Below are 21,865 nucleotides of genomic sequence, written 5' to 3'. Positions count from 1 at the left end.
CGTATTATTACAAAGAGTTTCGGGAAAATCGGATAAATCTGCATTAGGATAATCTTGGCTGGAGAAGAAATCACGAATCGCTTGCATTTCGTGTTCTGTTAATAGAAGCGCTAACATATCAAACATATTCTGCATATCGTCTTTCGCAATTGCCAACAATCTGAGTTTCGGTAGAAACGGTCTCATGAGTTCTTTTCTTCGTTGTCGAATAGTGTTTACGTCTTTTACCAAGTGTTTCTCCGTCGAAATTTTCGCGTTAATCCAATCGTCAACGACATGAAACAAATTTAATTCGTCCAACGTATAGTATATAGGACAAGAGACTAATCTCGTGATTGTTGGTTCTTTACAGTAAAGAAATTCCTCCGTCTGAAATATACCTTTCCAGTGTTCATCGAAGAATTCCCAGCAAATAAATTGTAGATGATAATCATTTTGTTCGCAAGCGAAATCGTGAATGAAACAAACGTTTCTTATATTTAAGAATTTTCTTGTAAAATCTGGGCCTAATTCTTGAAACATCGTCATTCTATGTTCTTTGCGGTATATATACAGTTCTAATCCGTCCTGTATAGATGATATTGCTGTATGTATCTTTTTTATCAATCTATAAAAAATAAAGAAAGTGAAATTTCCATTAGTAAATTTATATGAAATATAATTTTATAAAGCATTAAGATACACAGAAAACATATGCAAGTAAACACGCATTAAATGATATTACAGTTAACTTTTTCGTAGCAAATATTTAAAAATTGTTATTTAAACTTACGAGAAGATTATGGCCATTATCGTAAAACTCACAAAGTAAAAAATGATGTTATATTTAGATATTGGAAACTCTTCGATAAATGCATTTAATATATTACTAGAATTAAACATTTCCGATAAGGAAACTGTTAATTGTTCGTTTTCTAAAGAATCCATTTTTATTTCCACTAATTCATGGGACGTTCGAATGAATGGCTTTTCGAACACGTTCAAATTTAAATTATATTAGAACATCCGTTAAAATAAAATTACGTAAACAAGCATAACGAAATTAATACAATAAACAAGAAAAACAAAATAAAATAAAATACAAAATACGGTAATTCTCCTTAATACAACATGTAAACATTTTTTATAGTAACTCAGGTTTTATTGAGCCTGGTGGATGTATCCTCTTACGAGTTCTTTCTGATTATATATTCCCATGCCGATGGTAAAATGCTTGCATCTTTATAGTTTAAACATTTATCCGTTAAGCTAGATCTGTAGATCTGACACTTCTCTGTTGTGGATGCAAGTGTTGGCGAGTGCACATTTGCAACGATTCTGGCTTCTTCCCATTTAACTATGGATCCATCTGTCTGTGCTATTTTTGATAACGGCTCTTTGCTACGTCGTACTTATGCTCTTTCATCCTTACGTTAAGATATATTGTTATTATCACACAAAAAATTATAAATAATAATCACATATAATAAAATATATAATAACAACATATTATAAATATATAATATGAGAATTTATAATAAAATATATTAAATATTATATAAGGAATGAAAAGATATATAAAATCAGTATAATAAGGAAACATTCTTATTATTATTATTATTGCTGAATTTCCAAAAAGTAGTAATAAATTTAGTATAGAATTGATAAAAGAAGGTTGTTTTTTCATTTCAAATTAATATCAAATATTTGTATATATAAAAGTGTTTAAGTATATATGTTACTGTGAAAGACTGAAATTAGAGAATGTCGATATTCTCCGGTGAATGTCGACACATACAAAATAGATCGGTGAAAGACCGAATATTTGGTTATATTATTATACATTTGAACAATCACCGGTGTATGTCGACAAGCAGAGATGTCAACAGACAGGTGACAGTCTGACACCAAGTTCTTAGCAAACAAAAATGGTACCCTCAAGCAGCTTTATATCCGTAATCAGTTCGTAATTTGTAAATAAAAGTTACTTTCCATAGATGAGATATCTTCTCAAGAAATATCGCCGAGAGAAGCAACTGCAGCTAATTCGAAAAGTGGAGGGCAAGGCTATACACACTTTCATTGCAAAGAGAAGTGTTCCACGAATAAATGTAGTTGTAAAAGCAAGGTACTCTTGTGCAATTCAAAGTGCCATAACAGTTTAAGTTGTTGGTATAAATAAGATTTTATAACATTGATCACATAATTTATGTGTAAATTTATTATTGTATTATTTTCTTTAAGGATTAAGAATATACTGTTCGTTTTAGGTTCAACAGTTTATTTACATGTGCCATTACTTAAGCTTTCTCCTATTTTGACATATTAAAAAGTTGCATTTTTGTCTTAACGTAATAAAAATATTTTTATTCAATATTCACCATCAGTGGATGCTGAATGTCGACATTTGCCGGNTACTGTTCGTTTTAGGTTCAACAGTTTATTTACATGTGCCATTACTTAAGCTTTCTCCTATTTTGACATATTAAAAAGTTGCATTTTTGTCTTAACGTAATAAAAATATTTTTATTCAATATTCACCATCAGTGGATGCTGAATGTCGACATTTGCCGGTATAAGTGAGAAATGAGAATATTTAGCAAATATTTCGTACGTACACGAAACAACTGTGTCAATGCTGACATTAACCGGAGAATGTTGACATTCGCCAAATATCAGTCATTCACAGAAACATAGGAAATAACGGTTTCAGTAATCAAAGTTACGTATATATCATCATAATTTCCTAATATTAAAAATATTTACAATGCNATAGTATTATAGACTGTCTTTAAATAATTTGAAAAAGTTGATTTAATAATTCATTTTTTTACACCATGCTTTCAATATTTAAAAAATCGTTATAAAAAGTTTTAATTGGCATAAATTTGAGATTTTTTAATTCTGAGTAACAATTTGAATAAAATTTATTTCTTTCCGTGCAAATTTTATCTTTATAAGAATAAAATTAAGCCGTGAAATTGAATTAGTTCAATGGAAAAACCCTCCCGTGAACTTTGACCTATCGACCCGGAAGTTTGACCGGCACTTCACTGACGATGAGAAAGGCTTAAGTTTAAAATTTGAGCTTTCTAGACCCGATAGTTTTTTCTCTACGAGCATCTGAAGTATCGGATGATCAAGAAGAATAAATAATACAGCCTTTTTTGACGATTTTTACATATTTCAATTGCTTATATTACGGCAACTGCTGTGTAGAAAATTTTGAAATTTTGTGCACAATCTAAGAAAACAATTTCCTTTCGAACGAGATATTCGGGATTACTTCAGGTTTTTTTGGGGACAGAGAAATCGACTCCCAAAAATCGGCAACTCTGATTCCCGTAAATATAGTTATTCAGTGACTGTTTTACTTGGCGGGTAGTCACTCCCGTAACTCTTGATAAGAGAGAGTATTTATATTTTAATATGCTTAGGTAGGGTATTCGGAATTGTTTGCTCGAAAAATTCAAGGAATTTTTCAATGTCCGGATATATCAGCTCCTCTCACATCACCCGTCTACCCATTTTGGACTGAAGAAAAGGACCGTTTATTGTTTAAAGGTGAGAAGAATGAAAAAATTATGCTAACAAAATGCATAAATAATATATGTTTGAAGTGCTTTGTGTTGTTTTGTAAGAGGTTTTTTGTAATACTACTAATACTTTTTTCGCTGTGAGCACTTAAATAAATTAAAGTTAAGCATACCTGACGACTTGTGTCGTTAATGTTTTATGCACTGGTATGTAGATAATGTAATTTTTGGAGAGTGGAGAATTTTCCGGGAGGCACTCACCTTGTAGATCGCCTATGTCATGTTGCCTTATTCCATCAAGCCAAACCACACCTTCAGTGAATTCCGTTTTGAAGTATTGTAATTGAGAAGAACCATTTATAATAATCTCTGTAGATTAATTTGGGAAAACGAATTGCAGCAACTTCCCTTCTTGCATCTATCTGCCACAAATATGATTTTATTTTAATACAGGAGCCTTATTGTCTGCATAATAACCCGGCTTACTTACCAACCCGTTATTCAATACTTAAAGGCACTGAAAATTATCCATGGGCAATTAATGTTATTACCAACACAAATTTTACCATCCTTCATCACAAGATCTTGTCGAATGAACACATTGTATGCAATGAAATTTATTTTAATAACAATACTTACATCATTATCAATATATATTGTCCACGCGACATGAATCTGAATATTATTATTAACAAATTACAAAATCTAATTAATAAATTTCATAATGCTCGGTTTATCATTGCGGGGGATATAAATGCACACTCACCTGCATGGGGTGGTGAGCAACATGACAACCGTGGAGATATTTTTGAAAATTTTATAGCTTCTAATGGTTTACAATTATTAAATAACCCGCTATCCCCCCCGACTTATGTTGCTAGAAATGGGGAAACATGGATAGATGTTGCAGTATGCAGTTCAGAATGTATTACTGAGTTAGAAAACTGGAGAGTTCACTCTGAAAATAGCCTCAGTGACCATGCTTACATTTCATTCCAGCTTAAAAGCAATGACAGTGCGCAAATTGCCTCTGCAAATAAACCTAGGTTTAACCTAGCTCTGGCCGATTGGGAAAGTATGCTAAGCTATCTATCAAACAACCTATCGACATATAATAATATCAATAATACTACTAACAAAGAAACCATCGAAAAAACTCTCGATTTCAATATCAAGGTAATTGAACAAGCATGCCATAGATATATCCCTAAAACCAATCCTAGATCAAAATCTGTACCCTGGTGGAATGACGGGCTCACTGACCTCCGAAAAATGAACAATTACCTGCGAAGACGATATCAAAAGTGTCGATATGAACCGAATCGTGCTATATATAAGCAAGAATATTATGCACATCAAGTTGTCTATAAAAAAGAAATAAAGAACGCTAAAATACAATCTTGGCGTAATTACTGCACTGCTGCCTCATCCAATCCATGGGGATACCTTACAAAATTATGTACGAATAAGTTACGAAAGCAGCAAATATTAATAAATAATGATCCTNTCTTTGGAAAAGAACATTTCTTATTCAACGGCGATTAAAATTATTTATATTAATGATGTCTCCAAAGTTCAACGAAGTTTTCGCAGAAAAATAAGTTGTTAGAAATCGGCCGCTATTTGCTGAGCTGTTCCGCGACGAAAACAAGCTTTAGCAATGGCGATGTCGAATGGTGCACACTCGGTAAGTAATCCTACAATTTTTTGTTTATAGCGTAGTTTCATACGGATTATTTCCAAAAAATATACATATTTTGGAAATGTTGAGTCGGATTAGTCTAGAATCGATTAATTTTATGGAAGAAAACCTTTCAAACAGCTGTAGTCCGTAAACTTCCCACGTGTCGGCTGTGATTGGCTGTGATTCCTACAAAATTGATTCATAAAGAACGGAACGTATCTACCGTCTTATGGGGGATCGACTGTATTTCGTTAATCTGACGCCATTTTAAGTAATATTTCGGCTCTTTCAGCATGGTTTTATTTATATCCCTAATTCTTTAATCTCTGAATTATTTAACTACTTCTTAAGTAGAAATAAGTTAAAACCGGTTACTTTGTACTTGAATATTTTTAGTGTAAGTTCGCTGACCTGGTGGATATTAGGGACTTAAAATCCCGCTTCGCAGACACCAGTGTAACTTTGAGCTAAAAATCCCACTTCTCGTACCAATGTAAGTTTTCCGACTCTAAGGGGAGGATCGTTAATCCCCCTGTCAGGATGATCTAGCGATGTTCGCGTGTGGGTGTGGAGGAGGAGACAGAGATGACAAGTATCTTACAAAAACCCGTTTATTTTAGCAGAAAAATAAACTTACACTAAGAAACAAATATTTTCTAAATACAATTGACTAGTTGGAAGTCGCTAGCGTCGATGCTCCTTTAGTTGTTTGTTATATAGGTTACCCCCTGGCAGTGTTGATAAACAGTTCGTGAGACTCCGTTGGCCGACGTCGGCATCGGCATCAAGACGGAAAAGATTCGTCTCCAGTGTTTGTTGACACAGCGCTTCCGATTTTCACTCCTTTTGCGTTAGCTCGCCGAGTGCCGATCGGGGATTACATCAATCTCCGATCTCCCCTTTTTGTCCATCCTGATTGGTTTCACGTTTGTACCTTAGCGAAAGACGAGGCCTGTTCGGGTCCCGAGAAGGTTCGCTTTGGGGAGTTTACCTGACACCATCCGTTAACTCTGGATAGAAGGTGTAGATGGGACTTTGAACTTGCGCTCATTTTACCCCATTGTTGTCTAGTCTATGACGTCTTAGAATTTAACGACCTGATGCGATGTCCCCTTTTATAATTAACCTTTCCCCTCTTCAAGATTTTCCATGTTCTAATTATTTGTATACGATCATCTTGTGAAAGATCCATCTCTACTGGAGAACGCTCGTTTACATTTATTGTGTCATGTCTTACGTTAATAGTATTTTTCTCTTGTCTCGGTTTCATATGACTAGCACAACTGAATCCGATCTTTGATCGGTTTTAACAATGGAGGTTTTTNACATTTATTGTGTCATGTCTTACGTTAATAGTATTTTTCTCTTGTCTCGGTTTCATATGACTAGCACAACTGAATCCGATCTTTGATCGGTTTTAACAATGGAGGTTTTTCCTCTCTAGTTTTGTTTTAATAAATTTCTAATATAAATGTTTAATTTTAACCGTTTTTTGGGACCTCACAGTAGTCTTGAGAAAGAAGAGGAAAGACAAATTTTATGACAACGATACATAAATCGTAAATTTAAGGAATATAAATTCTAAGGCCTTTTTTTTGTACCTTGTGCATCTCATTCATTAAATTTAGTTGTAAATGATGCTGCTAAAGTAACAGTTAATTTTTTAACATTGTCAAGAATTGTGCACGTTTTTTTCTGCATTCCCTTAGAGATGGGACATACTAAATCGTAATATCACTCTAGTTTAACATTGAAATCTGTAAGTACTGTAATACAAAATGGGAGAGCGTAATAAAAGCAGAATAAATGGTTAAAGTATACCTAGGTATACTTTGACCGAATAAATATATCAAATATTTTAATGGATTTTTTAAAACTCCTATCAACTATACCAAGGGTGGGCAACCTTTTTTATAACATGGGCCAGAATAAATTTTACGTTTTCTCCGCGGGCCATAGTAGTTAATTGACACCTTGTGACCTGTANAAATGGTTTTTCTAACCTAAGGGCTTTTAATGTTGTATTTAATCACAATAAACTTATTATTTTACAATTTTTTTTTCAAATTATATGTTAATAATTATAGCACGGTTAAATTTAAATACAGCAGCCTACAGATGTAATTAAATAACGTTTTCCAATATCATTGGAATTTTTTTTTCAATGCAATTTCTTGTACTCTTTGAAATCAAAAAACAAAACAACTTTCAAGAAATAAAAGTTTTCTAATTAAGTTTTGTATGAAAGTTAGTTCCGAGTTGTTGAAAAATTTAATTTTTTTCCCTTTCAAAAAAATCTGCTTTGCATTTAAAATTTTCGTAAAAATAACCCAGAAAAATTTATTTTCACTTAAATTTAATGTTTCGTTTGTATTTACAATTTTATGTATTATTTTAAAACATTATTTTTACGACACAATTAATATTTTCGAATAAATATAGTCAAATTATCTAATCTAATTAGTACAAAATTTATTGTAATTGTTTGATAATGATTTTTTATTGTAGAAACTCTGTAATACTTAATACGAAAGTATATATAAAATGAATTGTTCATATTTTTTAGCATTATTTAATAAAAATAAAATCTTTTAATGCCTGTAATACAATAATTGATTATAAATTAGCTCATTATACAGTTATTTTATTAGAAATATGCAATTTTTAATTTGTACAATTCGTAATACATAATAAAACAACACAGAGTAGTGAAATTATAATTAAGAGTACATAATGAAGTTATATGCAACATGAATTGTGTGATGTTAAATTTTACATATTCTGGAATATCAAAGCCAGTCCAGAAGAACCCAAAGGGGTTCAAAAATTTAAAATATTTCAATAATTAATAAGGACCTTTTATTAACTCGTGCACGACGTTCCGCTACAATATATTTACTATTATATATGTGTTTAACAACAACGTTTTGAAGTTAATGAGGAACGTAAAGGGGGACTACAAGGTTTTAAATCACGTAAACGCTCTTGGATACGCCCTGTTTGAAGTCATTTTAGTAAAATATTTTTATTTTATAAAACTGATCAATAGTATAGAACAAAAAAAATGTATCGTTATGATATTCTCGACAAATTTTCTACGTTACTTCGTACGAATACATTTGGTAATTTATTGCAATTTACAGATATGATAATAAAATGAAATTTTATAAGATTATTATGGTTTTCCTGATCCGTTTTTTTATATAAAATGTATATTATTTAAATGATTATTCGAAAGTCTGAAGTTTCATATATTTCAGTTTTATATATTTCAATTTAAATAAATCGATGTAAAAATTTTTAGGACGATACATGAGACTTGACTATACATCTGAAAGGAAATATTCGAGGAAACATATTTCAAAATCGTGACATTTCTTTTTTCTTTTTAACTTACATATGTGGATTTGTTTCTTTTATGTTGCCTGCAGATAAAATCGATTCTCAAACATCTAATATTTTAAAAATGTAATTAAGTTTATATTCTAAAATATTCATATAATAATTTAAATTATATATAGAAAAATTTCATGATAAACTGTATATAAACTCATTATTTAATATTAGTTTATTGTGACGATATTGTACTGATTTAACTTGTGATGAAATTTCACCCGCAAGTTAAATCAGTATAAATAAGTCCTATTAATAGAATGTAGTCACAATAGACTAATATTAATAAACAAATATTTAAAGGAACAGAAGCAATAACTTAATCCTTGGATATTTAGTTTAAAACTCGTTATTTCTCTAATTACTAATTATACTTTGTATAATTATATAATATATTGTCACATTTAAAATAATAATAATATAATGTGATATGATATTAATACACATAAAAATAACACTTGGAATGAATACAAGTGGTAACGTAACTAGAGCCGATATTAGGGGAACCCGAATCGTGCAAACTCACGTTTACTCCTGTACTACTGTCTTTAGTAGTGTTTTAAATGAAGAGTAAACTCTTAGATATTATACATATATGCATCTATAAATGCGTTTGTCTCATTCAAATTTTTTTTCTGCTTATTTAATTTTTTTAAATTTTCGATAAAATATTAAATTTGTTAGAACATTTATTGCCATTAGATGTCGCTGTTGTAACCGAAATGCCGAACGAAGTTTCCTGCCCTTGTCATAAAGTTCTTCCAAGTTATAGATTATTTATAAACTTTTTAATATGCTGAAAATATTGGTAAGCACGACAATTTTTAAGTTAAATTAGATCACAGCAGTCTATCACGAATATTAGTGATTGTTTCTGCTCTGGTTGAAGTTATTGCACTAGCAAGAAATATTACAGAATAAGATTTAAAAATTGCCTTTTAATCGTTACACGTACATAAAATAATAACATTTAGTCAAGAATATTTAATTAAAACATGAATTATAATCAGTTGCGTGACTGAAAAGTTATGATCCCAACAACATCGTGATCAAGGACCTTCACGGTTATTCAATTTACACGAAAACAACGTGAGATTCGTCACCTTCGTAAAAGCAATTTATTATAAATATAATTATTTTTTTTATTTCCTAAATCCGTGTTTAAATAAATTGAAATATTCTTTAATAGGCAGGTGTGTTGAAATGAAACTCCTACAATTCTCGATATCGAGTAAATAATATAGTTAAATAGAAGAAAAAACATATACGTTAAGCGGTGTCGTGCTGATACCGCTTAACGTATATGCTTTTTCTTCTATTTCTAAAGCGGAGAGGTAATTTCCTCTGATGTCAAATTGGAAGGATTATTATTAAAAAGGAGCAATATTGTTTGTAGAAATGGCGTGGTTCTTAGTTTTGCCTTGGGTTCCAGAATTATTTGGAACGGTCCCGACGTGAGGAATATACCGGTACGTACTTGGCTATCTGCAGAGGGGATCGAGTAAAAAATTACACGAATTACAATTGTAAAAGTGATTGAGATAGGTAACCTTACACCCTCAATTATGAGATACTCTGTTGTTTTGTATTGATGCAATACTATATTCTATAAACTAGTGAGAAAATCCAAAAAATTAAATAGTAGTAATAATTTAATTATTTGTCTTCAAGCTTTGCCCTCCTATTGGAAAATTTTCTATGGATGCTCGTCAATATGTATAATCTCTATTTTGTATGTTAAATGTCACTTGTAGTATTTACAAATTTAATATAAAATGAAGAAAATAACATTTATTATTAAGAAAATCTTGCTGGAGAATATAATAGTTTTGCATTTTTATTTAAAAAAAAAAAAAATACAAATGGAAACATATAATTGCAATGGGTAGAACCTGACTTTTGATACAAATAAAACCATATGCCTAACCTAATCTATTTTAAAGCTATTGAAACAATCCAATTGCATATTATTGGGCTGCAATTTAAAAAATTGTTAGACATAAATTTCCACTGTCACTTGTCTGTCTCTCCTTAATCTTGAGAACAGAGTTAGATATATGAAAGACAAGACCAGATATGGAAACCTTGGGCAGAAGGCTCCGATTAACTATATATGCACTTCTGATGCAAACTGGAAGTCATTATTTCAATTTAAAAATTTTCTCCGAAAGGTGTTAGATAGTTGACTGGCATAACTCTATTGTTAAAAGAAAAGTACAATGTACTGTACAGGGGCAAGACACTACAGTATTAATTTCAGGTGGAGAGAGTATATTTTAAATGAAATAAATTAAAAATATGATTAAAAATTGCAGCACAGCACTGTGATGATGCCACAATAAATAATTGCTTGTACGTATGGAGAATTTCAGAAAATTTCAATATTGTTGATTGGAAAGTATAAATAGTATTTCAGATTCAAGGTAACACTTTATATAAAAAATTGACTAATATTAGACAATGATAAGCAAAATCCTGACTTTCTGAAATTGATTGAATGCAGAAAAGAATAACAAATATGTAAGAATTTGCTTACTGTTTTAATAAATTTGATAACTGTTTTATAATAATTTATAATAATATAGATAGATACTAATATATATATATATATATATATTTTATTTTACATACTTTTTTATATTAAAAAGTTTTGCATATTTAAGTATTTTTATATGAGATTTTTCAATAACATGAAAATTGAAATATTTTTATTAAAATGTAACAATTAATTAAGTTACATAAATAATTATTATTTAATATAAATAATATTTATTGTACTTCTTAGTAGAAGGGGGGGAAAAAATAGAAAACTTATTTGCTTTAACAAAAAAAGATAGAACAATTTACAGAGTAACATAACTAACTGGTACAAACAAACTATCAATATTAATATCTGCATTTCCAAATATTTCATCTTGTATTGGGCCTAATATACTAAATGAGTTAAAGAAAATGAACAGACATTTTCTCAGATGGAAGAATTAATTTATAAAAATAACAAGGTTTTTTAACATATAAATTAACATATGTAGAAAATAATATAAATAGCAAATTTTATTTTAATCCTCTGGCATGTTATTCAGTACAGTCGACCCCCCTATAAGATATAGATACGTTCCAATTTATTAGGAATCCAATTTCTTACAAGTCGTTCCAATCACAGCCCTACATGTGTCAAGTTTACGGACTACGGCTGTTTGAAAGATTTTCTTCCGTAAAATTAATCGATTCTACACTAATCCGACTCAACATTTCCAAAATACGTATATTTTTTCGTAGTTTTATAGGAATCGTAATTATAGGGGGGGTCGACTGTATGTAATTTTTGTTTTTTTTTATAATACACATAATTAATAATACAGTTTTTAGTAAATCATCTTATTTATGTATGATGTATGAGGATTTTAGTAACTAAGATAAAGTTAATCATTTTGTAATGATTCACTATTTGTTAGATGAAATGTTAAATTATTGAAAATTAAACAGATTGTCAGATAAAAGTTTAAGATCAGTCTTTATTTGATAAAAATCTGGTGTGACAAAATAATTTCTTTCATAAGCAGATTGTAAATTTTCATTTACATATTAGCAAAAGCAAACTGCCAATAACATTTGTGAAGTGCTTACATCCTTTAGAATAATTATTTTTTTCAAAAGTTTTGTTATATAAGATGAAAGTATTTACTACATATTTATAATATAACTGTATTTTTACTTAATTTCATTCATTGCTGTGATTTGGTGTTTGCTAGTTTAAAATATCACAAGACGTTTATTTAACTGTTAAATATTATTTAATTATTATTTGATAAACAATCAATTCTACTATGCATATGTAGCTAGAACTATTTCTAAGACTAACAGCACAAAACCTTTCTCACTAATTTCTAGCCTTATTAACTGGAGTACAAACGTTTTCGGCCTTCTTAATAGGCCTTCCTCGGGTACACTCGGTTTTGTGCTGTTAGTCTAACAATCAATTCATTTTCTATAAAGTTCAGTTTTATTTGGGAAGTACCACCATAATTGTGTACAGTATATGTAAGTTTAGTGTATTATAAAATAAATGCTATATAAATTTAAATATGCATTTTTGCATTTTATCAGTTAATAGATTTGTCATCAGTGTCATAGTGGCAAAGCTAATCCAGTATTGTGATAATTTGGTAAATTCATGAAAGAGTTCTATCATTTTAATTTTTTTAATTGTTGCTGCTTCTATTGCCATCAAACACTTGTGGATTGATCAAACCAGTAATTTAATCAAAATTTTTATGCAAGTTGATGTAAGAATGTTAAAAAAATCAGCATATAAAATTCAGTCTTTTATGAAATTTTAAATACACAAATATTTTAATTTAATACACAAATACAGAAATTTGAAATACACAAATTTGTGTATTTCAAATTTCTGCTAAATTATACTGTTTTTATTTTAACTGTATTGAAAAAGACAAAAGAAGTTATCTATACTGTATATGATAATACAGTTAAAAAGATACAGGTAATCTGTAAATATCATTTACTTGTTTTCTTGAGTTCTTAAGTTAGTAGTTAAATTTTTAGCATTCATAAATAAATATTGAAATACTTTATTAATAATGGCTATCAAATGGGTGCTTGCAAAGGAAATAACAACTGCCTGCAAATAGTAGCAACAGAGAAAATTCAGTTTAAAATATAGCCATGGCTATAATTTGAATAAAACTGGTAATAAGATTTCAATAGCTATTGAAGATCATTTTGATTTACTTTTATAAAATAATTGAAGTAATGTCAAAAATACTTTCTTACAAATGGTTTGAAATTAAAGAAAAAGATTAATTTTCTATTTTTTTTATAACCATATGTTATCATATTATATAAGAGATAATTCATATAATTTGATCTTATAAATTTTTTATTTTAATATATATTAATGCAGAATTTATAAAACAATTATTTTCAAGACTCAAGACTATATAATGTACAATATTGCAACTGAAGAATTATAGTGTAATAATAATGTACTCAGTTATAGACTTGGATTAAATATAAAAACTATCAGTTACGGATATACGGTATTAAGTTTAGGCAATTAATACTTTAGGAAATTGTACTGTATCTTATCTATGGATAGATGATGATATCATCGAGTCACTGAACCTTGATCAAAACATGATTAAATGTTGATTTTGCAAATTTTTTATTTAAATATTAGATTACATAAAACAGCCAAATTTGAAATTTTTTATGTACTAATTAATACATATAATTAGAAATGTTTTATACCAGACATGTAATCAAATCTTTAAAATTAATGTATTTAATAAAACATAAAATTATGAATAATTTTATTCATTCATTTTTGCAGAAATCTATTTATTTTCATGATACATTTTGAAGTATTTACATATAACCACTTGTTGCATTCTTCACATTGGATTGTAGTTTTCTGATGGCAATGTGCACACCTCATTTGCTTTTCTTGTATTGTATTACCCAATGATTTAATCCATCATATCGAAGTTCAATTGGCTTTTCTGATGTTTTGGAAACATGAGGGTTGGATCCATATCTATGTATATAAAAGTTAGCAGCATGTTGCCAAAAACTATAAGATCCATTTTCTCTTAATTTTTGCACAATTTAAGCAATTCCCATGCATTATATAATGCATGGTCAATCAGGTATATTTTAATCAACAAAATACTATTGTTTATCTCTAATAGATACATTCGTTCTGATCCATTCTATTTCATATTTTGGTTATATATTTTTACAATATTTGGCTGAGAATTTTTTTTGTTTGTTGTGTGCTGTACCTTTGCTTGCAAGCATGTTCAATTCCCACGGCATTTGAACATCGTGTCACCACTTGTCTTATCACCTGAATACTATTGTCTCACTGTTGACAGCCATTTTGTACTCATGTTCCCTCATGTTTGTTTCTTCATATCAGTTGATTTTGGAAGTAGGCATTTTTTGCATTCTATTTTATTCTTGGATTCTACAGTGCCTGTTCCTTTTATTCCTGTATCTTTCAATGCAATAATGAGTTGTATGCTTGTAAAAAATAGTAGTAGTAATGAAATTTCAGAAAGCCTCATCAATTATACTCAAAATTCAGTTGTAAAGACCAGAAGTCTGCATATTTTCCTAGTCGTAATAAGTAAATGAATTAAAATTTACTATTATTTTTGTTAATGATTACTAGAAGAATATATTTACCATAAAATTAATAATAATTTTAAAACCTATCAACTAGTTTATAGTAATATACACAAAATCATTATATGACTATTTTAAATGATAGAATGTACTGTACTCATATGATGAGTGTCCTATATATATAGGACATCAAAGTTTCAATCCTTCATAAACCTAATTTTGGGAGTGTATCATAGCAATTCATTTTTCATAATTTTACATAAATACTGAAGATATTTGACAGAAAGTATGCTTACAATTAGCTATATAAATAAATTATCTTATCTGAAAGTTCACTAGATCATTAAAAATGAGAAAAATCTAAATAATCAATATTTCTGACATTAATTCTGTAATAACTATGAAAACAATGGCTGATTTTTCCCATGCAAATTATTTATATATGCTTCTGGAAGTGAATCAGTTGCTGCCATCTATGAGTTAAAGAAGTTATAGAAAACAAAATTAAGCATCCTAAGTTACATATAGGACATTCAGCACAGATGGATTAAAAAAGCATTCTCCTATGATCCCAATTTTCTTCTGTAAGTTTTACATTAGCAGGACTCACATTAACAGAGCATTTGATAGTAGAGCACTCTGTTGAAATGAGTATCATGTTGACAGCGTTTTTAGAGTAGCAGTCCACATATGGGAGCACTGTACTAAGGAAGATTTATAAGGGGTTTATCTTAAATCTTACAGTATATCACTACCCAGGGGTTTCTATAATATGGTATTTATTGAGAATTGGTAAAGCTTTCCATTGGTCAGTTTTATAATAAATGGGCAGTCAAGCAGGTGAAAAGAGAGTTTGGTGAGAGAAGAAAATGTACAGGTACAATCGTGGATAAACAGGGAAATATCTTAATCAAGAAAAAACAACTTGCACAATGATGGAAGGAATACATTGAAGAACTTTACAAAGGAACAAGTTGGATGAGACTCTGATTGAAGAGGAGAAACTGGTTGATCTTAAAATGTGAATTCAATAAGACACTGGAGGGAATGGAAAAGGGCAAGGCATCTGGTTTAGATCAGATACCCACAGAACTTATAATGGCCCTAGGAGAAAACACTAAAAATGACCTGTATAAACTTATCAACGAAATGTATATAACTGGCCAAGTGCCAAAAGATTTCGAAAAGAGCATAATGGTTCCAATTCCAAAGAAAAAAGGAGCACAGAAATGTGAGGATCATAGGACACTAAGTTTAGTCTCACACACATCGAAAATTCTGTGCAGAATAATCTATCAAAGGATAGAAGGAAAAGTAGAAGAAAACCTATCGGAAGACCAATTTGGTTTCAAACAAAACAAAGATACTGTACATGAGAAGCTATACTAAGGATGCTCATCGAACAGTTTATTCAGGTAAAAAGGCAGGCACTCATAGCATTTATTGACATAGAGAAGGCCTTTGACAACATGGACTGGAACATAATGTTAAGATCACTGAGGAACCTGATAGGGATAGGCAAATACTATACCAGCTATACAAGGATCAAACTGTGGTTATAGGAAGTGAAGAAGCAGCAGCCAATATAATGAAAGGAGTAAGACAAGGTTGTGGACTATCACCACTATTGTTCAATATATACATAGAAGAGGCAATGAAAGAATTTTATGCTACTAATACGAAAGGTATAAAAGTGAATGGAAAGTTGTACAGCACAATAAGATTTGCTGACGACATTGCAATGATAGTGGAAGATGTAGACAATCTGCAGATAGCTCTTGAAAATTTAAACAAACAATTTAAAAGATGTGGGATGAGAATAAATAGGAAAAAACAAAGATAATGAGATGTTCAGAGAAAAAAAAGGAACAAGGAGAAATGAATATCTATTTGGGCAGTGAAAAAATAGAAGTCAATGAGTTCGCATACCTAGGAAGCATAATCTAAGGTAATTATGCTTCCTAGGTACACGAACTCATTGACTTCTATTTTTATTATTCTATTATTTTTTCTATATAGATGGAAGGAGTGAAAGAGATGTTACAGTGAGAATAGCCCAAGCAAAACAGACATTCTATAGGAAACAACAGATGTTAACATCGAAAAATATATCAATTGATGTTAGGAAGCAATTCATTAAGAGTTTCATCTGGAGCATAGCATTGTGCGGTTCGGAGATATGGACACTCCAAACAGTGGAGAAAAGAGAACTGGAAACTTTTGAGATGTGGTGCTCGCAAAGATGCAAGTGTTGTGGACAGAGGGAAAGAGGAATGAGGATGTTTTGGAAGAGGCAACAGAGAATAGACAGATTTTGACAACAATAGAGGAAACGAGAAATGACATGATTGGCCATATACAGTAGACCCCCTATAACACAGGTTCATATAAGACGGATTTGCATAACATGGCGGAAAAATTATGATCGTGTTTGTATAACACGCTAAAAGAGGCTCGTATAACAGAAGAATGAGACAGATTGTCATGACAGCCATGACAATCTGTCTCATTCTTCTGTTATACGAGTGTCTCGTATAACAATGGATGAATGTTGTATTCGTGGATTGAATGTTGGATTCAATGGATGAATGTTGTATTCGTGTCTCGACAGGATTGGTCAAATCTGGACCAATAGTGGACATTGCATAAACCGTTGAGTTTAAACAAGCAGCAGACCTACTAAAAAACATTTATTATTTAACGGCCATAAAAATTATATTTATATTAATGATGTCTCCAAAGTTCAGCGAATTTTTCACAAAAAACAATTTATCAGAAAGCACGCGAGTGCCATTTGATGACAAGCTCCATGACGAAAACAAGCTTAAGCAATGGTGTAGTCAAATGGTGCACACTCAGTAAGTATTCCTACAATTTTTTGTTTATAGAATATTTTATATGGATTATTCCCAAAAAATTATACGTGTTTTGGAAATGCTTGAGTAAAATTAGTCTAGAATCGATTAATTTTATGGAAGAAAACCTTTCAAACAGTCATACCCCCTAAACTGCACAAGTGCTGGATTGTGAACGGCTGATGTATTTGTAAAATTTAAGTGACTCGTACAACATGGAATTCATATAATACAGAACATATTTACCATGTTTTAGGGCGGTCTACTGTAATTTGACACTCGGAATGGATGAATGTTTTATTGGAAGGAAAGATAGAGGGGACGTGGAAGACCCAGAGTGGAATATATCTATGAGTTATTATGGAAAAGGCCTTACCAACAGTTAAAACAGCTAAGCGAAAAGAGAAGCTGTAAGACTGCACACACCCATGTTTGCTCACCAACCATTGGTTGAGGAGAGAGAGAGAGAGAGAGACCAATAGTGACTATTTCTATTGTAATTAAAATTTAATTTTAAAAAATTTTGGATATTCAGTGGCTATGTTTGAGTTAGAGATATTTTCATTGTGATGTTTTGCAGTGGCATCTTGGAGATTGGATTGTATTTGTTAACACGTGGAAATGATGTTATTATCAAGTATTGCCAATGAAGATTGATAACTTATTTGATCTTATATTAAGTTATAGAAGTAAAACTTAATTACATGTACAGTCAAATCTCAGATTTCGAATGCCTCTGTTTACAAACAAAATTTTGACTGCTATATTTGTCCCAGATGCCATATGATAACTTGGTTGCCGAACACGCTACTTGGCAAGAGCCATCCACAGATGGGCAACTTGCTATACTTCCTGTATTAAAGAAAGTCAACAGCTCGACCAATTAATGACAGTACTGCTGATTCAAAAGTTAGTTGCATCAAGATCACCTCACATTACGTAACGAATCATCAAGGATATTACTATTTAAATTACATTTCAATCTGCATGTGGGAAAGATACTATTTCCATTTTTCAGTATGCTCCACAATTGAAATTAAATGAAAACATTTATTAATATACTAACTAGGTAGCCAGTTAAACTAAAACAATAATTAAATTTAAAAATAATAATTAAAATTGGCCTTTACACTGAAAATAAAATAAAAAAAATTAATTAATTAATTAAAATTCAAATTCAAATCAATTGAAACACAGTATTTCAGAAAGTGTGGCTAAAGTACTTGTCAGTCTTTGATAGATTTGATTGTATTTCATTTTGGCAGTTAAGAGTTTAGTCTTGATTTATAGCACTTCTTTGTGAAGTGTTAGTTTCAGTTTCAGTTGGCAGTGATGGAACATTTTGATTTTAATATATAATATATAGAATAAATATAGATATAGATTAGGGTTTGCATCCCAGGATGTCTTGTTTCTCGAAGTCCAGGGACTTTTTCTAAATTTAATTGTCTCGGGTCCCGGGACATTCGGGTCAAGACTCGAGACATGCTTATCAAAATTGTGTTTTCGAAATTTTATTTTCAAAAGGTTAGCCGAGCGACGCTTCCTTTGTTCTCCTTCCTGTTTACAAATAAACAATGCAGGTGGGGGTATTTACAAGGCTGTGTGACTTTTAACCTTACTCTGTTAAATGTTTGTTAAAATATTTGCACACTGGTCACCACAGCTCACAGTCGCAAAATACGGATTTTTTTACTTCGAATTTGAATAAAACTGCACTTATTGCTTTTGCGAAAGATCTGCATTACAGACTTTTTGAAAATATCCCTCGTATCCAAATGCCAGATTTGGAAATAATGGATGCTGAACCCAGTACTAGTAGCTCTACAGTACACAACAAACTCGATGAGTCATTTCAAAGTCAAATGGAACAGGTAATCAAAAAAATCGAAGAAAATGTATCTGAAATTTTTGCAAAAAGATCAAGACCAGCATTAAAACAAGAGTTTCAGTTATTTGAAGCAACCAGAAAACATACTGAAAGTTTGGAACTACTTTATAAAGCTTTAAACACAATAAAACCGACATCTGTTGAAAATGAGAGATTGTTCTCCTTGTCCGGAGGCATTATTACAAAAATCAGAAACAGATTGTCAGACAAACTGTAAATGCTCTGATGTTTTTAAATGCCTATTTTATTAAATCAGAAAAGATGTCTAATTGCTAGTTCATTATATTATTTATATGACTAATGAATAGAAACTAGGTGATGATTATTAATGATTAGTATGATTACTAAGTTGGTTTTATAATTTTAAGATTTTACTGCCAAAAAAAGAATCTATGATTATAAGAATTAAACATATGAACTGCTTAGACTTTAAGTAACGTTATAAATGTTAGGATTTGATTTTATGTTCAATAAATGTTGATTTTTACTAAAATTGCTTTTTTATTGATACATCTCGCCAAAAATGAACTCGATTCTAATTTTATTCTGAGAAGTCTCGAAGTCCCAGGACATCCCGGGGTTTTGATTGTTGGTTGTCTTGTGTCCTGGGACTTTGAGAATGTCCAGACTTCTCAAACCCTAGTATAGATATAGATAAAGTTATGGTGCCTTTATAGACATTTTATGCATAAAATACAGCTGAAAAGGTTAAAAAAAAAAAAATTGGATTAGGAATGATCAAGAATGGATTAATCCATTTTACATTGTTTCTTATGGAAAAATTTGTTTTAGTTTGAGAACAAATTGGTTTTTGAACAACTTGTAGGAATGAATTAAGTTCATAAACTGAGGTTTGACTGTTTTTTTTACTTTTTTATTTATGACGTGACAAGTTTTACAGGATGTTGAGTTTTTGGGACTGTACTGTAATTATTTGTTTTTATACTGAAATCCCATTTGAGAGTATTCAGAAATTTTGGAGCAAGTATGTTCACATCTTTTCAGCTATGCCTCTTCCTGTACTTTTGGGAATAAGTGAAAGTAATGTGACTGGTAATTAGTAATTCTTTGGTAGAACAATAAAATTGATGATGTAAAAATGGAAACCAATATGTAAACTTATATGATGATGAATTTTAACATTTTCAAGTGTAAATTCAATGATGCAAACTGGCTATATCTGATTAAACACAACAAAAAACCAAAAATTCAGTAGGAAATATAGAAATATACAAAAGCAAATGTTTTTGCCCTTGTTAAACTGGATAAAATATTTTTGAAGTTTGAGTGAAGTTGTCATTATAAGTTGCATAGAATTCCTAAGACATAAAAAAGTGGAGAGAATAGAATATCATTAACAACTTTCTGGCAGATGATGTAACTTTGGATAAGCAAGTTTAATGCAGCAATCTCGAGTTCTCTCTTAAGCAGACTTGATTATAATTTTTATTAATGATCAAAAGTTTTGAATTTAAATCTGATAATTACAAGATGTACATTTCTGATTTTTATTTAATTTTATAAAGTAACACTTCTTGTCAGTGAAGATTTATGTTGCCCAAAGGCAACATAAATCTCGAGGACCGCTTTGGTCGGTAGGTAGGCAAACTCGAGGACCGCTTTGGTCCTCGAGTTTGCCTACCTACAAAAAACACAACATAATATACACAAAACATACTTAGACAAAACGGTGAAAAAGATGTATAATTATAGGAAAAAAATCTGTGAAAAAATTAGGACACTTACCAATGTTGTAATTAATTAAGCACAACTAAGCACTTAAATAGGTATGATGGTCAATAACACCATCTTCAAAGGAACATAGTTTTTACCATTGTTGGAAATTTCTGACAATAAGCAAGTGATATGGTTAAAGTACTCTCTGTGTTATGGTGTTAAAAATGACCTTTTATTTGAAAATGCAAGTACTTTTGATAGCTTACAACTATTCTTGTCTGATGAGAATAGTTATAAGCTAGTATAGTGGTGCCTCGTATAACATATGCCTTGAATAACGGACACTGCGAACAACGGACTTTCTGTTTGGCTTCTTATTTGTTTGGCTGTTTGGTTTTCTTATTGGTTAGAAAATAGTTTGTATTTACAGTAAGACCCTGCTTAATGCAGGGGATGTGTTCCTAGATGACAAAGCACTAAGTGAAACAGTGTTAAACGAGGTCATTTTAACATAGAGTAAATAGGGATAGGGGAATGTGACCAAAAATAAACAAATTTTACTTTAAGTTTAACTTATTTTTTTATTAATTTGTATAATAATATATGTTAAATAACACACAAACATATGCATACAGAAATGTAAAGTTCATTTTTTGTGACGAAGATCCTGACTTTTCTGAAATTCTTGTTTTTTTGCAAT

The 21,865-nt window shown here is 30.4% G+C and overlaps 1 protein-coding gene and 1 long non-coding RNA gene across 2 annotated transcripts in view; one reads left to right on the top strand and one right to left on the bottom strand.

The window, feature by feature from the left end:
• The window catches only part of LOC111638691, an 8,506-nt gene extending 7,506 nt beyond the window's left edge, over nt 1–1,000 (bottom strand). The window contains exon 1 of the mRNA XM_023384441.1: nt 773–1,000. Coding sequence (XP_023240209.1) covers nt 773–927 — 155 coding nt within the window. The 5' untranslated portion in view covers nt 928–1,000. The remainder of the gene's footprint in view (nt 1–772) is intronic.
• Nucleotides 1,001–9,278: 8,278 nt separating this feature from the next.
• Nucleotides 9,279–21,865, top strand: part of LOC111638697 — a 24,250-nt gene continuing 11,663 nt past the window's right edge. Inside the window, exon 1 of the long non-coding RNA XR_002758918.1 lies at nt 9,279–9,400. This is a non-coding gene — a long non-coding RNA (uncharacterized LOC111638697). The remainder of the gene's footprint in view (nt 9,401–21,865) is intronic.

Source organism: Centruroides sculpturatus, unplaced genomic scaffold (genome assembly GCF_000671375.1).
Source record: "Centruroides sculpturatus isolate CEXI.00-Female unplaced genomic scaffold, Cexi_2.0 scaffold1198, whole genome shotgun sequence".
NCBI classification, from domain to species: Eukaryota; Metazoa; Arthropoda; class Arachnida; order Scorpiones; family Buthidae; genus Centruroides; species Centruroides sculpturatus.
Note: the sequence above shows the minus strand (reverse complement) of the source record. Positions and strands in the feature narration are given on the sequence as shown.